The 18983-nt window shown below is 41.5% G+C and overlaps 1 protein-coding gene across 1 annotated transcript; it reads left to right on the forward strand.

The window, feature by feature from the left end:
- The first annotated feature begins 11572 nt into the window (after positions 1–11572).
- Positions 11573–15769, forward strand: LOC132808244 (uncharacterized). The gene is made up of 4 exons (XM_060822065.1): positions 11573–11615; positions 11766–12074; positions 12848–12886; positions 15342–15769. The coding sequence occupies exons 1-4, from the start codon at positions 11573–11575 to the stop codon at positions 15767–15769; spliced, it is 819 nt and encodes a 272-aa protein (XP_060678048.1).
- The last annotated feature ends 3214 nt before the right edge of the window (positions 15770–18983 follow it).

The raw sequence follows: 18983 nt of genomic DNA on the forward strand, positions 1-18983 counted from the left end.
TTGAGGAGGAGTTAAAATCGTATGAGGAGGGAATAGGTACCAGAGGTGTAGAGCAGCAGATGGACAAAATAAGGGAGATGGGGAAACCACGGCAAATGTGACTAAGATCAAGAACCGTAAGGCAACGTTGCTGAAAAAAGCAGGGGAGGCGGTCTGAAATCCATATGTTTCAATGTGAGAAGTATAAGCGTAAGGAATAGGGCCTGTCAAAGACAGAAGTGGGATGTTGTGTGTGCACTCTGTGGAGATCAGAGTGGTACTAAACGAACATTTCTCATCTGTTTTCAATCAGAACTGGGAGAATATTATCAAGGAGAAGACGGAGATAGAGGCTATTAGACTTGAAGGGATTGAGGTTAGTAAGGAGGAGGTGTTATCCATTCTCAAATGTGTGAAACTAAATATATCCGCTGGGCCTGAAGAGATTTCTCTGAGAATTCTCTGGGTCGTTAGGAGGGAGATGGAGGAACCTTTGGCCTGATCTTTCAGTCCTCATTGTCTACAGGTTTAGTACCAGCTAACTGGAAGATTGCAAATGTAGTGCACTTTCTCAAGAAGGGTAGTAGACATGTCATAGGCCAGCAAGCCTTATGTCTGCTGCAAGGAAAGGTTTGAAAAGGAGTATTAGAGTTCGGATTTATGATTATCTTACAAGCAACAATTTTCCTGGCAATACTAAAAATGTATTCATCAAGGGTAAGTCGTATCTCATTTACCTCACAGAATTTTTTCAGGAGGTGACCAAGTATGTGGATAAGGGTAGGGCATTTGACATACTGTACATGGACATCAGTAAAGCTTGTAATAAGTTTCCACATGATAGGCTATTGGAGAAAATGCGGTGGCATTGGAAGGAAGGTGATTTAGCAGTTTGGATTGGAATCTGGCTTTCTGTAAGAAGGCAACGAGTGGTGGTTCATGGAAAATGTTCAGCTTGGAGTCCGGTGGCATACTAGTGGTATTCCACAAGGATCTGTTTTGGAGCATTTTATAAACGACTTGAACGCAGGCACAGGTGGGCGAGTTAGTAAGTTTGCAGATGATACAAAAGTCAGTGGAGTGCTGGGTAGTGTGGAAGAATGTTGCAGGTTGCAAGGACACTTGGATAAACTACAGAATTGGGCTGTAAGGTGTCAAATGGTGTTCAAAGCAGATAAATGTGACGTGACTCACTTTGGGAAGAATAACAGGAAGACAGAATATTGGGTCAATAGAAAGATTCTTGGTATTGTGCATGTCAAAATGTTTTTAAAAAAAACAAGGGTATTGAGGGCCTGAAAAAGTATTTACGTAGATAGGTCCTCAGGACCTGATGGGATTTATCTCAGAATATTCAAGAAGGAAAATGAATAACATGCTGGTGCATTAACAGACATCCTTATACGCTCTTTGGATACAGGTATGATCCCAGAGAACTACAGACTAGACAATGTTGCCCCATTGTTTAAACATAGTAGCAGGGATAATTCAGGAAATTACAGGCCTGAGAGTCTCACATCAGTGGCAGGAAAAGTATTGGAAAGCATTTTCAGGTTCAAGATCTTTGCGTATTCATGAGCAATGGAACTTAATGGTGATACCTAACACGTCTTTGTGCAGTGGAGTTTGTGCCTCACTAAATTGGTTGAATTTTTTGAGAAGGTAGTGAAGATGACTAATGAGAGAAATGCAGTGGATGCTGTCTACTTGGACTAAAGTAAAGCTTTTCACAAGGTCCCTCATGGCAGGCTGGTGCAAAAGGTGAAGTCATATTGCATTCAGGTGAGTTGGCAAGGTGGATGCAGAGGCTTAGTCATAGGTAACAGAGGGTCGCGGCAGAATAAGGCTTTTCGGAATGGAGACTTGTGGCTAGTGGGTTTGCACATGGATCAGTGCTCTGACCTCTGCTGATCGCGGTCTACATAAATGACTTGGAAGAAACGTGGCTGGTCTAACAAGTAAGTTTAAGGACAATACAAAGACAAGTGGAGTTGTGGGTAATGAAGACGGCTATCATAGAACACAGAAGGGTATAAGTCATTTGGAGGCATGGACAGGAAAAAGGCAGATTGAGTTTTATTTGGACAGCTGTAAAGTGATGAATTTGAAAGATCAACACAAGTGGAAATTTACATTAGTAAATGGCAGAACCTGTAGGAATCTTGATAAGCTGAGGGATCTGGATTTCAGGTCCACACATTACTGAAGGTGATAGTGCGGATAGATAAGGTCGCAAAAAAATGGTCTATGGCATGCTTGTCTTCATTGGAAATGGTATTGAATATAAGGATAGAAAGATATGCTGCACCGTTATGGAACCTCAGTAAGGCCACACCTGAAATCTTGATAAAGTTTTGATCACCACACTACCAGAAAAATGAGGCCGTAGTGGAGAGGTTGCAGGAAAGGTTTGCAATGATGTTGCCCGGTAACGGGAAATTTAAACTGCAAAGCATATTAGTGCATATGACAAGCTCTGGCCAGGAATAGAAGTTTGGAAAAGGGGAGATCCTCCATCACTAAACCAAGAGTACAGAGCACTGGCAAGCGTTTACCATAGGATAAAAAGAAAGCCCATGAGAGTGGAAAGGAGGTGAAAGGCCTCAGGTGTTTCCACTGTGGTAAAGTGGGACACCTAAAGACAAAGTGCTGGTCATTAAAGAAAGGCGTTGTGGGAAAAATATCACAAAATAAGCTAAACGAGCCGAGGAGCTACAGGAGAGTGCGCAATCTAGATGGGGCTGGGTATGGAGGTAGTACCTCATCTCTCCAAAGAATATGCCTCTATGTTCAGATTTACGCAGAAAGAACAGGGGGAGAAGGACAAGAAGTTAGAATTAGGATAATTACAGAATCTAACCAGTCTCTGATAGTAAGTAATGAGCGAATGTGCCCTCTTTATGCTCTGTTCCCTGACAGTGTGTGATAGATGGAGATAAATGTAGCGTTACCCTGTGTAAAGTCAGGTTGAAGTGCCAACTTAAGTCTGGGGAAGTTACAGTAGGATTGATTGACAGCGTGCGAGTTCGAGGATTTCAGTTTGTTCTTGGGAATGATTTGGCAGGATCCATGGGAGGAGGACACGCCTTGTTATGGAGAAACCCACGGAAGATGAATAAACTGAGGACTTAAATACGAAATATCCTGGTATTTTCTCAGACTACGTGTTAACCAGATCCCACTATCATAAGTCACAGCACGAAGTGAAAACTAAAGTGAATGATGAAGGAACAAAGAACAAAGAAAATTTACAGCCCAGGAACAGGCCCTTCGACCCTCCAAGCCTGAGTTGATCCAAATACACTGTATAAACCTATCGGTCAATTCCCAAGCATTTGTATCCCTCTGCTCCCCAGCTACTCATACATCTGTCCTGACACATCTTAAATGAATATACCGTGCCTGCCTCTACCACCTCTGCTGGCAACGCTTTCCAAACGCCCACCACCCTCTGTGTGAAGTACTTGCCACGTGTATCCCCCTTAAACTTTCCACCTCTCACCTTGGAAGCATGACCTCTCGTTATTGAATCATTCACTCTGGAAAAAGCTTATCTCTATCCATCCTGTCTATACCCTTCATAATTTTGTAAACAAATCATGAAGGAGTTGAGGTTCAGTTCGTATATACACTTATGACGTAATAGGCAGGCAAAACTACCAGAACTGGCAGAGGGACACACGGAACTGTGTAGTCCTGAAAGACTCAGAGACTTGTAACAGCATGGCAAGCCAATAAAAGATGGATGTATTGATGCATACTCTGACAAGCATGTCGAGAACATTCCAGATTATTGTGTGAAAGATAGAATCCGAAGACGGAAATACAGATCACGGCACATTAGTGCAGAGAGGAAATGGGCGAAAGTGCATGATATTATGTTGTCCGTTGAATTCAGAAGGGAGGTTTTACGCGTAATACATGAACTACCCGTACGAGGTCACCTTGGGTTCGAAAAATACAGGCATAACAATACAAAAGCATTGTTATTGGACTGGAACGCACATGGATGTGGTTAACTTTTGACACATGTGTCTAACATGCCAAATCGTATTTAAGTCACAGACGGTAATAAAACCAGCAACTTTGTTGCCAATTCCCCCATTTGAAGAACCTTTCATGCGGGCTATAATTGATTCTCTAGGTCCCCTCCCGTGTACTGAAAGTGTGAACCAGTACTTGTTAACCATAATAGATATGTCTACCAGATTTCTGGAGGCAATTGTATTATGGAATATGAAGGTAAAAAGAGTAGTGAAGGACTTAGTAGGTTTCTTCACACGGTAGGGTCTACCCAGAAAGATTCAATTGTACCCAGAGTCAAGGTTTGCTGCCAGACTCATGAAGGAGGTTATGGATAGCTTAGGTATACAGCACTTTAAACCAAATGCGTATCATCCTGAATCCCAGCGAGCTTTAGAAAGTTGGGATCAGACCTTACAGACCATTTTGAGAGTATACTTTCAGGATTATCCGAACGATTGGGATAAAGGCATCCCATTGGTATTGTTTACTATTAGAGATGCCCCGAACGAATCTACTCAGTTTACTCCCTTTGAGTGAACACTCGATCATGAAGTGAGAGGCCCTTTGAAATTAATTAAGTAAAAATTTTGCCGGACCAAAATTGCAAATCTCACAATTAGATTATGTATCAGAGCTGACGGAGAGATTAAATCGAGTTTAGATGAATAACGAAAACAGCACCTGTAAAGGGCACAGTATAGAATGAAGCAGGTGGCAAATAAAAGCTCTGAGACTCGAAAGTTTTCCTGAGGGGAAAACGTATTGATACTGTTACCAGTGATAGGAGATCCCCTCAAAGCCAGGTTTAGTGGTTCCTTTCAAATTGAGAAAAATTTGACTCAGGCGAACTGTTTAGTAAAGATGCCAGATAGAAAGAGAGATGTATCGGACATGTCATGTGAACATATTTAAACACTATTACCCTGGAGAGAAAGAATTGGAGAAACAGGTGTTTGTTACTGCCCCACAGAAGGAGAAATCAAATCCAGACTATATGGGTTTTGAAGTGCTTCAAAATCGATTAAAACATGAAGTCCTTCGGGCGTGGGGTACGTCAGTAAGCTATCTGTCTCAGGAGCATACAATTCAGTTGAAAGATTTGTTACTGCAACACACAGCCATATGCTAGAATCAGATGAGGAGGACTAATGCGATTGTACGTGAAGTAGACAGAGGAAACACAGCTCAAATAAAACAACACCTCTACCGGCTTAATCCTTTCAAAGCCAGAAGGGTCCAAAATGGGGTAGAGGTCTTACTAGATGAAGCAATCATCGAACCAAGCCAGATCGAACGGGGTTCACTGATCTTCTTCGTTCCCAATCCGGATGGGACTCAACAGCCTCTGCATGGATTATCAGAAGATCAATGCCATTATAAATTCGGACTCATATCCAATTCCGAGATTGGAGGACTATATCGAGAAAGTTGGACACGCCAGTTACGTCACCAAGTTGGACGTAATGCATGATTACTGGAAGGTAGCTTTGCCAGAGATGGCGAAAGAAATTTCTGCATTTGTAACCACAAATGGGCTGCATCAGTTTAAAGTAACGCCCTTTCAAATGAAGAATGGGCCCGCCATATTGCAAAGACTCATGAAGAGGGTTGGAGCGGCATGGTGGCTCAGTGGTTAGCACTGTTGCCCCACAGTATCAGGGTCCAGTGTTGGATTCCAGCCTCGGGCAATTGCGTGGAGTTTGCGCATTTTCCCTGTATCTGCGTGGGTGTGATGTGGTTTCCTCCCACAGTCAGGTGAACTGGCCAAGCTAAATTGCCCATAGTGGTTGGTGTATCAGTCAGAGGGAATGGGTCGGGTGGGTTACTCTATGGAGGGTCGGTGTGGACTGGTTGGGCCGAAGAGCCTGTTTCCACACTGTAGGGAATCTAAGTTAACGAACAGTGCAGTCCATTTCGACGATGTAGAGATCTTTAGTGTGTCCTGGAAAGATCACATGGCACAGCTGGCGGAGCTATTGAGTTTGCTACTGTCTTTCCAACATTTTGATGTGTGTGTCACGAACAAAGTGCTGGTGTCAGTTGTGTACACTGATCACAATCTGCTCACATTCTTAGAACGTTTTAAAGTTTAGAATTTGAGACTAATTCATTGGAGTCGAATGTAACAACCATTTAAATAAAAAATCATCCATTATCCGGCTCAGAAGGACGTCATCAAAGATGCGTTATCATTGATTTAACTGATGGAGTTTAGATGAGATTTGTCTTTATTTAATGTTATATATGTACAGGTATATGGGATGAAGTAAAGGTGAACTTATATTCAATTTCCCTGTATGTCAGCGTCATTTGTTTAAAAAGTAGAGAAAAAATAAAGTCATCTTTTCATTATGATAGTTCATTTTCAGTTGGGGGGAATCTGTGATGAAGAATTGGGTGTACCCTAAGAGAGTTAAAAGCAGCAGAACTACCGGACATGGAACCAAGAATTCTCAATAAGGTAACAATGTTCCACTTGATCGAACAACTCGATTAGGTCTAACCCTGATCAAATTATTCCTTTCTAGATGATTATAAATCATTATTCTAATAATCATTTCCAGCAGTTTGCCCACACCGAAGTTGGCTCACTGGTCTGTCATTTCCAGCGCTGGCTCTACTCTCTTATTGAATATTTGCTATTCTCCCGTCTTCTGACACGAATCCTGCCGATAATGACGACATAAAGATAAAAGTGACAGTCTCTGAAATCTCCGCCCGAGCTTCCCAGCGAATGCTAAGATAAATCCCATCCAGTCCAGGGTATTTAGCGATTTTTGCACCTTCCAGAATAGCTAACACATCCTCCTTATGAATCTCAACCCTGTCTTGTCTAATAGCCTATATCTTAGTAAGCTCCTCGACAGCATTGTCTTTTTGCTGTGTAAATACTGACGAAAAATATTCATGTTAGGTCTCTCCTATCTCTTTGGACTCCACACATAACTTACTACTCCTGTCCTTGATTGGCCCTAACTTTAGTCTCGTCATTCATTTATTTCTGACATACTTATAGAAAGATTTATGGCCTTTCTTGGTCCAAAGACGTTTCATGCCCCCTCCTGGCTCTTCTTAGCTCTCTGTTTAGGTCTTTTCTGGCTAACATGTATTTCTGAAGCGCTCGGGCTGAGCCTTCAAGCCTCATCTTTCCATAAGTCTCCTTCTTCCTCTTGAAAAGAAATTCAACTTCCTTCGTAAACCACGGTTCAGTCTCTCAACCATTTCCCCTCTGCCTGACAGTTGCATAATTAGAGCAGAAAAATGTATTGCTGGAAAAGTGCAGCAGGTCAGGCAGCATCCAACGATCAGGAGAATCGACGTTTCGGGCATAAGCCCTTCTTCAGGACTCCTGTTCCTTGGATGCTGCCTGACCTGCTCGCTTTTCCAGCAGCACATTTTTCAGCTCTGATCTCCAGCACCTACAGTCCTCACTTTCTCCTAGTTAGATAATTGCCAATGACACGCAATAGTTATTCCTTGAACGTGCTCCACATTTCAGTTGTGCGCACCCCCTTCAGTTTCTTACCTAGTCCTAGGCATCCTAAACCTTGCTTTATCACTTCATAACTACTTTCCGTCCAGCTATGCCTCTTGCCATGCAATAAATTGTTATCGCTTTCCGTCACTAAAATAACCGTAACTGAATTATGGTCACTATCTCAAAAGAGCTTATAAACCTCCAAAACTAACATCTGGCCTGGTTCCTTACCCAGAGACAAATCCAGTGCGGCTTTGCCTCTTGTTAGTCTATATACATACTGTCGAGAGTGTAATGCTGGAAAACCACTGCAGGTCTGGCAGCATCCAAGGATCGGGAGAATCGAACTCTGGACATAAACCCTTCTTCAGCCCATTGCTGATTCAGGGTTTATGCCCGAAACATCGATTCTCCTGCTTCCCGAATGCTGCCTGACCTGGTGTGCTTTTCCAGCACCAGACTCTCGACTCTGATCACCAGGATCTGACGTCCTCATCAAACGTCCTTTGTCAACAATTTCCCTCTTTTACCAGCTTCTCTCATCTTACTGAAACATCTGAAGCCCAGAAGCTATAACAATCAGTCGTGTCACTGCTCTGTCCATATCTCCGAAATGCCTGCAACATCGAAGTCCCAGGTGCCAACCCATGCTGCAATGTCACCAGCGTTATTCCAGATGCTCCTCGTGATCAAGTAAACACATGACAAATCACTGTTCCACTTTCTGGTACATTCCTGTGACTTGACACCTTACATATGACCTCACTACACTAATCCTCCTGAACTCTGCAGCATATATTCAGGTTCCTATCCCCCTGCTGAATTAGCAAAAATGTTCCGAAGAGCATCAACAAATCCAGCACCCAAACCATAAACTGGTACCCCTCCGGTTCAGGTGCAGTCCTACTTATTTTTCCATGTGCCTCAATTATCCAGGTCTATGAATCCCTCCCTCCTGCATCATCCCTGTCGTTACATGTTCGACTGCTCTCTCAACCTGTTCCTCACCACGCTAGGTTGTGGTTCAAGTAACAAGCCAGAGATAACAGCTGTCTTTTTATAGCTCTAAGTTTCCAGCCGAGCATCTTGAATTTTTGACTTACATCCACATCTCTTTTCCTACCAATGTCATTGGTCCTCCTGTAGATCACGATTTGGGACCGCTAGCCCCTCCTGAAAGATACCGAAAACATGATCTGAACATTCCTGGTGTTAGCACTTGGGAGGTAACACACCAACCACAAGATTCTCACATTCGCACAAGGTCTCCTTTCTTTACCACTAACTATTGGAGACCCTAGTGACTAATGCTCTCTTCCTTTTCCTCTTCTTCTTCCCCTTTCCCTTCTGAGCTACGGGGACAGACTCTGTCCCAGAGACATGTAGCCCATGGCTTACCCCTGGTAAGTTATCCCCCCCAATAGTATCCAAAACGATCTACTTGTCATTGAGGTAAACGGAAAAAAGGATTTCCCTGCACTGTCTACGTGTTCCCTCTCTGTCCCTGAACTGTCACCAATCTACCATTTTCCTGAACATCCCTGTAACTAATCTCAATTGCCCCACAGCCTCCTGAAAGTTCTGAAGACCATCAGTTCCAGCTCAAATTCCCTAATGCGGTTTCCAAGCAGCTGGAGTTGGGTACCTTCCCGCAAATGAAGTCAGTGGGGACACTGGTGGTGATCAATACCTCCTACATTCTAGAGAAGGATCATTCGGATGCCCAACCATTCAATCACAAACAAACTATATATAGAAGAACAAGTAACCTTTCCAAATCGGGGCTCAGAACATTTTGGTTTTGGTTAGAGCAGGAGGATGGGTGGGAGACACTACTGAAGCAAAGCAACCACCTAAATATGCTGCCTCATTTACTCATCTGTCCTGTATCCGGTCCCGCTCAGCTTGCGCTCTGCCTCATCACAAGGAAAGTTTTGAAAGGCTTCACTTACATTTCCACCAAACCATTGGTGCTCGCTCTCGTTCCCCCCGCTGCAGTTGCAAAAAATGTAGACCACTGATCCCAAGTGCTGGGCTTTTGAACAATTAATTTCTCTACACAGCAGCCCCCTGTTCATCACTATTGTTGCTCCAGCTACTGCTGCAAAGAATTGGATCCAGACAGCAGGAATATTACAATAGATCCAGAGACACGTAGCGCTGTTTTGATGCAAACAGAAAGCTGCTACTTGATCTAGAGAACAGGAATAATTCAGTCGATTCAGGACTAAGTTATTTCCACGTCTGTGGTAAAATGCTGACTTGTGTGACTTACATTTGTACCGCCTGTTTCACGCAGTCAGTGACCAGGACTTACTGAAATGCAACAGCTTAATGACTCGGTATAAAGTTATGAAGCATCTCGGAATTTCACAGAAGCTTTCGGCCATTTAAAGTCACATGATCAAAAGCTTAAAGTAATCAGTTACAAGGCGTGTTATGATGGAGGAAAACGAAGTAAAAGGTTTTCAAACATTCCGGAAGTAAATTTCTAATTTTAGGTTCCAGACTGCACAAGACACGGTCACCAACGGTAGGGTTTCAAATTCGGCGATAAAAAAGTATTTGGAGACGGTGTTCTCTGTCCCTAGGTCCATAGCCCAAACTAGCGTGGATACTGGAGGTTCATTCAAATGTTGGCGAAACTCCACAGGTTTGGCAGGATCTGTATAGTACGACCCAAATGTGAGTCTTCAAACCAGAACTATAACAGTTTCTATCTGTGTAAATACTACCAGTGCTGATGAGTTTCTCCAAATGTCCTGTTTTAATAAAGGGCATCAAAGCTCCTTGTTTATTGTTTTGTCACAAACTGAGCGACAACTGAATCCAATCTGTGTAAGCAATTTCAATTTAACATATTTCGAATCGTTTGGACCTCACTGCTACATCCAGGCAAAGTTTTAGAAGTGGTTTAAGGGAAAAAGAACAAAATCAGTAAAATTAAAAGTTGGAAAGAGCAGACGTGGACATTCTGAGGAAAGCTCACATCGTTAGTTTCTAAAAAGACTTAGATGAGTATCATTCAGATTGGACACCTCCCACCACCAGCACTAGCCCCTATTTCAGACTAATTACTGGAAAGATTGGATGGTCCGTGGACGACACTCGATCTGTATTGTCTCCAGTTTCAAAGAATAGGTATTAATCTAATTCAAATTTCGAATTCCTTTCTAGGGTTAAATTATATCAACACGCATAAAGGAATTGAAGAAACTGTTTGTTCAAGACTTTTGTGAAGATTTGTACCTCAGGTTGAGGTTCCGACCATGAGTTTGCTCAGATACTTCGTCACCATGGTGTTACCCAGCATGGTGACGAAACGTCCAAGAACAAACCTACCAGCTCGGCCAGCAAAGTTACAACCTGAACTGTTTGCTCAAAACTCTGGGAAAGTTTGCTTGGCATGTCAATTAAATATATTCACCACAACATTCTCACAGGAATACATCATTTTTTAATCAGGATCTCAGTTTAAGACTGACTGAAACTGCAGAAATTGAGGTACAGTTTTCGAGATCAAATGTTTGACAGAGGTTCTGCTGGCGTGCTCAGCATTAAACACCACCAACACTGTTGATTTACAATGAAGACGGGGATGGGCAGGAAACAAAAGAAAATAGTGCTGAAGATGCTGGAGTGGAGAATTTTGCTTTTGGGTTCTTCCAGTATCGCAACTTCAGATTCTTTGCTGAACACAGTTGACCCAATAGAAACAAGGGCTGCATACCAAGCTCATGTCCGCGAGGCCAAGGAAGGATGAAGCGATCACTGACAGAAAATGTCTCCACCTTTAACCCCACCCCCGATCCCTGTGCATTGAGCGAACGTGGGAGGGGATTACAAATCCAGCTCACAGAGCTGGTGAAGTCACATAAAACGGGAAGTTCCCTCTGCAAGCCTACCACTTAATCAGACAACGAAAGTACAGAGATCTTGAATCCATTCGGCCCATCAACCACCTCACTGACTCTGCCTGCAAATCACCTCCATTCATATCTAGTAATACGGTGCAGGACACGATCGGATCTACCAGAATAATCTGTCATTCCCCATCATCAAAAGCCATCAGCTCCCAGCTAGCGAACGATGGGTGCCCTCCTTGGTTTGGTCCTGTGTCTCTGTTTACCCTGTGAGTACCAATCACGGAAAGCAACATCGTGTGAATGAAAAACTACAATCTTACTCAAGTTCGTCTGAATTACAGGCATGGTCTGGAATTTGAACCGCGTTGTGTGGGTCAGTTCTATTGCCCATTTACTTCTTTTTGTTTAATTTGCAGGTTTGTTCAGTCAGTCAGTGACACAGAAACCTTTAAATGTTTCTAAGAACGAGTGTGAGTCCCTCACCATCACCTGTGTTTTTAATGCATATCATTGGTATTACACTTATCGTTTTGAGAGTGGAACATTCTTCAAACAAACGCAGACAGCCACAGAATGGGAGCGGATCTCCAGCGGCGGGAGGTTTGTTCTGTCGACGGATAAAGCTCAAAAGACATTTTCGTTGAAAATTCGGGATGCCAGAGTTGAAGACACCGCCACCTATTACTGTAAAGCTGGATACTGGAGCAATGCACACAGTGACAGGCCTCGGCTTCCCGTCGCTCAAAAACTCTCACAGGAGATTATTCCAGAAATAAATTGAAACCCAGTGAATCTGCCCAGAAAATCGCACAGCTCTGCCTTTTAATTTCTGCCCCATAGTCCAATTTACATATCTACTGGATTATTGTCAATAACAAGATGGTTTTCACAGATGCCAAGTGTGTTTGGATGGTGAATCCTTTGTCGGGATTTGTGTGGCTGAATGGAAGTTAGGAATAATTGATCACGATTACAGCATATTGACACGAGTCTTAATCCTATTCTCACAGCTGGAATCAGGAATTACCGTCCACCTGTCAAACCCAAATCTCAACTGGTCCTGGAAAGTTTTAAATTGATTTGCAACATTGTGTGATATTGGCAACAGACACAATGAAAGGAGCCTAACCAAATACCTCTGTGCAATTTTATTACAATTTTTCCAGCAGCAATTGTCAATTGTCGGCAAGAAGTTCTCTTCACTGAAATATAAGTTGATATTTTTACTCACTCGAGCAAGCACTAATTTCTTTGTTAGATTCTTCTCTGCTTATATGAAGAGAACACTTGACTCCCACGTTCATGTGCCATTTTACAAAAGACCAGGAAATTAACTAGAGCCAAAGGAAACTTGGACGCAAGGAATATTGCTTAATTACCTAAAAGCTCTGAATTTTTAGAGTATTCAATAGCACGCTGATGATTTCTCGACTATTCGAGATACCGTTGGTTCTTGTGCAGGGGAGACTAAGAGGAGTATTGCTGTGATATTATTACAATATCGATGGATCCGGGACAGTTGTGACTGTCACACCTGGTAAGTTACTCTGCACTCCGACTCGTTATAGACTATCTTCATGAATGTTCGGTTTAATATTTTGAACTTCAGTTGCAAAGAAACTCAAAACAAACCTTTTGGAAGTAAACGTTTTGTAATATTTTCCAAATTTTGGGGAGAATAACGAACTCGATTCCTGATTTTCCCAAAAGAATTGTGGTTGTGGTATTGAAAAATTACATCGATGTTTCTGGGATAAGCCTTTCATCGTCGATTTTCCTGCTCTTCTGATGCTTCCTGTCTTGCTGTGCTTTTCCAGCGCAGCGCTCTCGATTCTGATCTTCAGCATCTGCAGTCCTCACTTTCTCCTCCTTTTCCAAAAGAAGGCATGTATTCAAATCGGTCCTGGGTCGGTGGTTTCACTGACCTGGAGTATTTCTCGCAAGTCAACGTTGGGGTCGCACCAGTATGGTAGAAAGTGTGGAGACTGAGAACACGAACAACACGATGTAACTCCAGGAATTACCTGTGGCTGGTGATACGAATTATAGTCGTTTTTTTATTCCTTTCCATTGCATTCATATGTGTCTGTATACAATGAACCATTTTCCCAGTTTTCCAACCTCAGACTTAAATTAGGAATTGTAAATACTTTTCGTCAATGTAGCCCTTTTGAGATTTCAGTTTGCTATATTTTAGCAGCATAAGGGTACAGTTTCAAACTTGACCTTTGCACATTTAAAACCAGCAAGATACGATTCCTCAAAAGGAAAACGCTGAGGGGACAATTTCCACGACATTGTCGGAGGTATAACCCTGACAAGAATATTTGGTGAGTTTTATATTGTGAAGGGCTGGTCGATGGATTGATGTTTCCTCTCCAATTGGTGTGTTTTGGAGCAAGTGCGGCTCTGATTTATCATACCGTCTCCTGAGATATTATTGCTATCCTTTGTGAAGTGATTACGAGTTCTCAGCTACATTGCATCGCGGTTAAAATAAAGAAAAGTCGTCTAATTTGAACATATAGAATTGTTACAGGATAGACATCCAGTACAATTTATTCTGGGCTGAAAAGTCCATACAATCGTCACAGTTCGAGATTAAGGTCTCAGTTACTAGCACTGCCACAAGGAGAAATAATTCAATCAAGGCGTTTCCTTGAATATGCAGCATTCCGTTCCTCATAAAGCTTTGGAGGCCCAAAATTGCATGTTTTCGCCAGGTCTCTTCTCTCTGAGAAGCAGAGAAGCAGAAGGTGACCTCTTACAAATCATATATACCCTGACGCAGTTAATGGGGTGGATGAGATAAAACTCAGAGCAATGGTTCATTAATGTATCATGCTCACTAACAGAATAAACCAAATCATGAAAGTAAAGATGAACTGCTAGCGAAATGTGGAATATTCCTCCAAGCAGAGGATTTAGGTCACATTCTACTGAGTCATTGTTGGAATGTTTAGAAAACCGAGGGAGAAGGACAGATTAAATCTACTCAGCTTTCCAAATCAGAAATGTTAGTTAGATTTCATGCGGGTTTGAACATTGGAGTATATGCAGAGCCATAAATCAGTTGGGCAGAGCTCCTGATTCCTTGTCTTCAGATCCACACCGAATACTCAGAAGACAATAAATCGATGCCAGTTCAAATTCATAGAGAGTGCTGGGTTCCCAATGACGAACAGTAAAACCACACTTAGAACCAGTGCAGACTGATCCCAACCGACTATGGAGGGAAATCTGGGGGACCTATCAACAATTAGAAGAAACACAAAATGAAAAAAAATTATACAGCAGAAATAAATGAAAACTAAATTGAAATATTTCATGTTAGAAGTAAACAACCACAAAACGGATATGATTTGAAAAATAAACAAAATAAAACAATAGTTCCGACGTTAGGTAAAATCTCCTGGACAGAGGTAAACTGCTGAAAACGATTGACCAATCACTTTATTCATTTTGTATCTTGCTGTGTATAATGGCACAAAACTGTTGGGTGACATTCGGGCAGCTATTTTTGAAAATCGTCTCGACAGGTTATAAGAAGTTTACTCGAGTTGCATTTCACCACAGCAAATACAATCAGAAATATAACATTCATAACGGAATCATATAGGAGAGCATTCAACACGCCTGCGTTTACTGCCTTTTTTCGTGTCCATTCAAATTATTCCTACTGTGTTTGGCTTTTCTCCACAGCCCGGCCTTCCTGTCCATTAAAGCTGCTGCTTATTTTCCATTTGAAATTTGCTGTTCAATGAGTTCCAATCACTCGTTTTGGCAGCTCATCAGACATTATAAGAAGACAACATATGAAAGAAAATGTCACCCTATCTCCTCAGCAATTTATATTTCGATAAAAGAGAATAGATTCAAATGGACTGTCAACAAAGTTAACTGCCACAAAAACCAGGTCAATTTCGGTCATTTGCAATTTCCCTGTATAAACAGTAGTTGAATAATTACTCATGTTCAATGTCATTCTGCAGATTCCAGTACCCCGATATCTCAGAGACCGCTTGTTCAAACCTCTCCTGCTGGTGACAACGTTACTCTAACTTGTAAGTATTCAGGATCCTGTCAGTACACAGTTTACTGGTACAGTCAGTCCCCAGGACAGGCTCCGAAATATCTCCTTCAGAGAGACACTACAGGAGAAGCGAAGAAAGAAAATGCTGCTGGACTACGAATTTCGGAATCTTTTGATCCACAGGCAAAAATCAGTCGGTTAATGATCTCTCGAATACAACTAAGTGATTCTGCTGTTTATTACTGTGCAAGGAGTCGGCAGTCAGCACGCACACTGATTCAGGGTACAGAGAGAGCCGTACAAAATCTTGAGCATAGGGGGATTACCGACACAGTGATGCACAGCTGGAAGAGAGCGTTCAAAAACCTGAACATGTTAGGATTATAGACACACAATGAGGCAGAGCACGGAGAGACACGTACAAAAAGCCAGAACATGGTGCTGTTGCCGACACACTGATGCAGATTACTGAATGTGTTTTACCAGAACTTGAATAAGGTGAAGATTACAGAAATAGTGACACAGAAATAGCTGTACAAAATCATGTCTGCAGAGGTTTTTAGAGCTGGACTCGGAATCCAGGTTTGGGGGTGGGGTGTGAAGAATGGTTTGTAACCAAAATCTCCATGGTTAAACAGCATATATTGTCACCAATGCCCTATTTATTGAGGAAACATCCAATTAATGGAAATAATTATGGCTTTCATGTTAACCCGTGTTTATATGTAACACACTGTTATTGGAAACTGAACCAGTAAAGAGGGAGCATTGCATTTTGCACAAAAGATGTGTAATATGAACAGTTTCATTAATAACTTGAGTATTCGAATTGGAAAAGTATGGAACAGGAAATGCGTTTTGGACGTTTAAGGTTTCTGAGCTTAATTGTTTTCCACCTTTATGCTGAGGGTTGAGATGCATAGTCGATTAACATTCCTGTATTGTGCGATTTCATAACTTTAGTTTTCACTTCCGAGTTTTATTAAAGAAAGTGAATCCAAATCAACATTTCCACATCAGTGAGATATTTAATTTCCAATACCATGTTTCCAGAAGGATCCAGCTACGTTTTATTGCTGCACTGCGGAAGTTCTCACTAAAAATGCAACTTCATTTAAATTGAACATCGAATGCCAGATATCAATAATCCTGACAGAATAATACTTTAGGTAATGTTCTTTTAGTCTTTCTATAATTTCGGTGCATTCGGCCATGTGAGACTCGTCTTTATTAAATTAATTAGAATTTTCACAGTCTATTTCATTGTATTTCTGCAATTACTTTGTTCTGCTTGTGGTTTGCGCAACCGTTGGAGCTTGTGCCAAAGTATCTCAGATGTCAGTTGGTTTCAGTTTCTGCAGGTTCTGTTGTGGTTTTACTGTTACTCAGTGGGAACGACCTCTTCAATGTCTCAGACAATGTTCGCTCCCTCCAGTCCGTTGTTTAATTTTCTCCAATAGTCTCTGGGTTTAGTTTTCATTGAACTTCATATTAAACACGATTTTCAGAGCAGCCCCGGGATATTTGCTTAATTTGCCAGTGCCAGAGTTTGCTCATCACAGAAGCTTCTCTCTGCTCTACATATAACGATATATAAACAGTTGGAGGCATGTACACCTTTATTCCTTTCTGCAACCTGTCTTTTGTCCCTGTTCCATCCACTCCATATATCAGTAGCTCTATTCTGTTGTAATGCCTTTTCACATGAGTACATTTTGATCTCTGTTTGTTCTTTCAGCAGATCTTAATATATTTTATCTCATGATCGTGGAGTCACACACAAGAGCGATTTTCTGAATTTATTTCATCGTACCAGTTAAATTATTTCTGTTCAGTCAACTCCTGTCTTCAAGTGTTCCGAAGAAGGGAGCTACAGCCTGATCAAACTCTTTCAATTGAAATTAACTGTTGCTGGACCCTTTTTCAGCTGGAGAATATGCCAACGCTGATCATGCACAAGGACAAAAATAGAAACATGGAAAGATATTCTGACCTTGACTCTGCACTGACATTTCCTATGACAGTGATTGATCTTCTCATTGATAATGGAATATGCCTACTTGCCTTGTTGAGTAAAGCTTCAATAAGATTGAATAAACGCGGCATAATCAAATCAAAAGAGCCAGCTTATTCTGCCCTGCATGTAGGAAAATTCACTCTCTACATAAACATGACTCAATTGCAGAGGTATGGCAGGTTTACTGCAGAAATATGGAAAATTGCAAAAACTGAGCTTCTGTTAGTGTCTGATTAGAACTTGATTAGTCAGGGAAAAAAACCTGAAGTTTGTAATTATGAATGTACCTCTGTCTCAGACAATTAACATTTCTCATTTTTATTTTGTTAATGTCTGCCACCATAATGCTTGTCTCTCTCAGTATTTCCCAGTTACTTAATATCATGTACTAGCTTGAAATATTACGTACTTACCATTATTTATAGGAGCTTATACGAATGCCAATGGTTGAAAGAAATGTGTGTGTGTGTGTGTGTGTGTGTTTGCGTGTGTGTGTGTTTGTGAGTCTGTATGCGCGCACGCGCTGTTCTTATCACTGTTTCACGCAGCCATGATTGCCATTGGATCAGTCCATAAGACATTGATACAGATGCACAAGATCCTATAAATTGTTTTGTAACAATTGATCAAATTGCAATGATTACTAAATCTGCTCCAGTCTCCGTTTCCGTCATATTTTACATCTTCCCAGGTTATTGCTGAAATTGTCCACCTTCAAACGCTTCATCAACAAGTACTATGATAGCTGTGTCATGGCTTATGCTTAACTTCGCTTTGTCATTTCTATCACTTTTGCAGATATGCTACTCCCTGTCTCAGTTTACAATAAGCTGCATCATGTCTCTCTTTGTATAAAACTAGACTCTACCTGTGTTGTTCTTTCTTTTGGTTGTTCCAATGGCATTATACAAACACGTGTTACTTACTCGATTCGACGATGTCTGCATTCATATTGTCCCTCGACATATCTCTATTGTTGCTGCAATTTTATATTTTCTGGTGGTGTTACGTCTGGACAGTGAACACTGCAATTGGCTTTGTCTCATTTCCTCCGGCACTAGAATATGAACCGTTGCTGCATTACATCGATCTGTTGCCAATGAAAATGACAAAATATTTTTAAAATAGCTTCCAGACACTGACTAACCTGATGATTCTCTCGTTATATCAAACATGGACGTTGGTCAACTTTTCCTGCACCAGTATGTCTGAACACGAACTTTACCACTTGGACGACCTCCAATTGTGATTGATTTCATCAATTGAAGAATTTTTCGAATTCACTCTGACCAAAATTTGCATTTAGTGGTTTCCACCACGCCCACTCTCCCTCCATGTTAATTCTGTTTTCCATAAGTTCAATTCTAAATTTATGGAAACGCTTCAAAAGTGTTAATGGAGTAGGTTCTAAAACACATGTGAATGAACGCAAATGGTGGAGGAATTTTAAATGGTGGGCTCTTAAAATGACAAACTATCTGAGATATGCCAGAAATGAGAAACAGAAAGGAACATTTTGAGATAGGGACTCTGCCCAGTGTCTGCTGTCAGCGGATTCACTTGATAAAGACTCAACCTCATATT

Source organism: Hemiscyllium ocellatum (assembly GCF_020745735.1).
Source record: "Hemiscyllium ocellatum isolate sHemOce1 chromosome 27 unlocalized genomic scaffold, sHemOce1.pat.X.cur. SUPER_27_unloc_4, whole genome shotgun sequence".
Taxonomy (NCBI): domain Eukaryota; kingdom Metazoa; phylum Chordata; class Chondrichthyes; order Orectolobiformes; family Hemiscylliidae; genus Hemiscyllium; species Hemiscyllium ocellatum.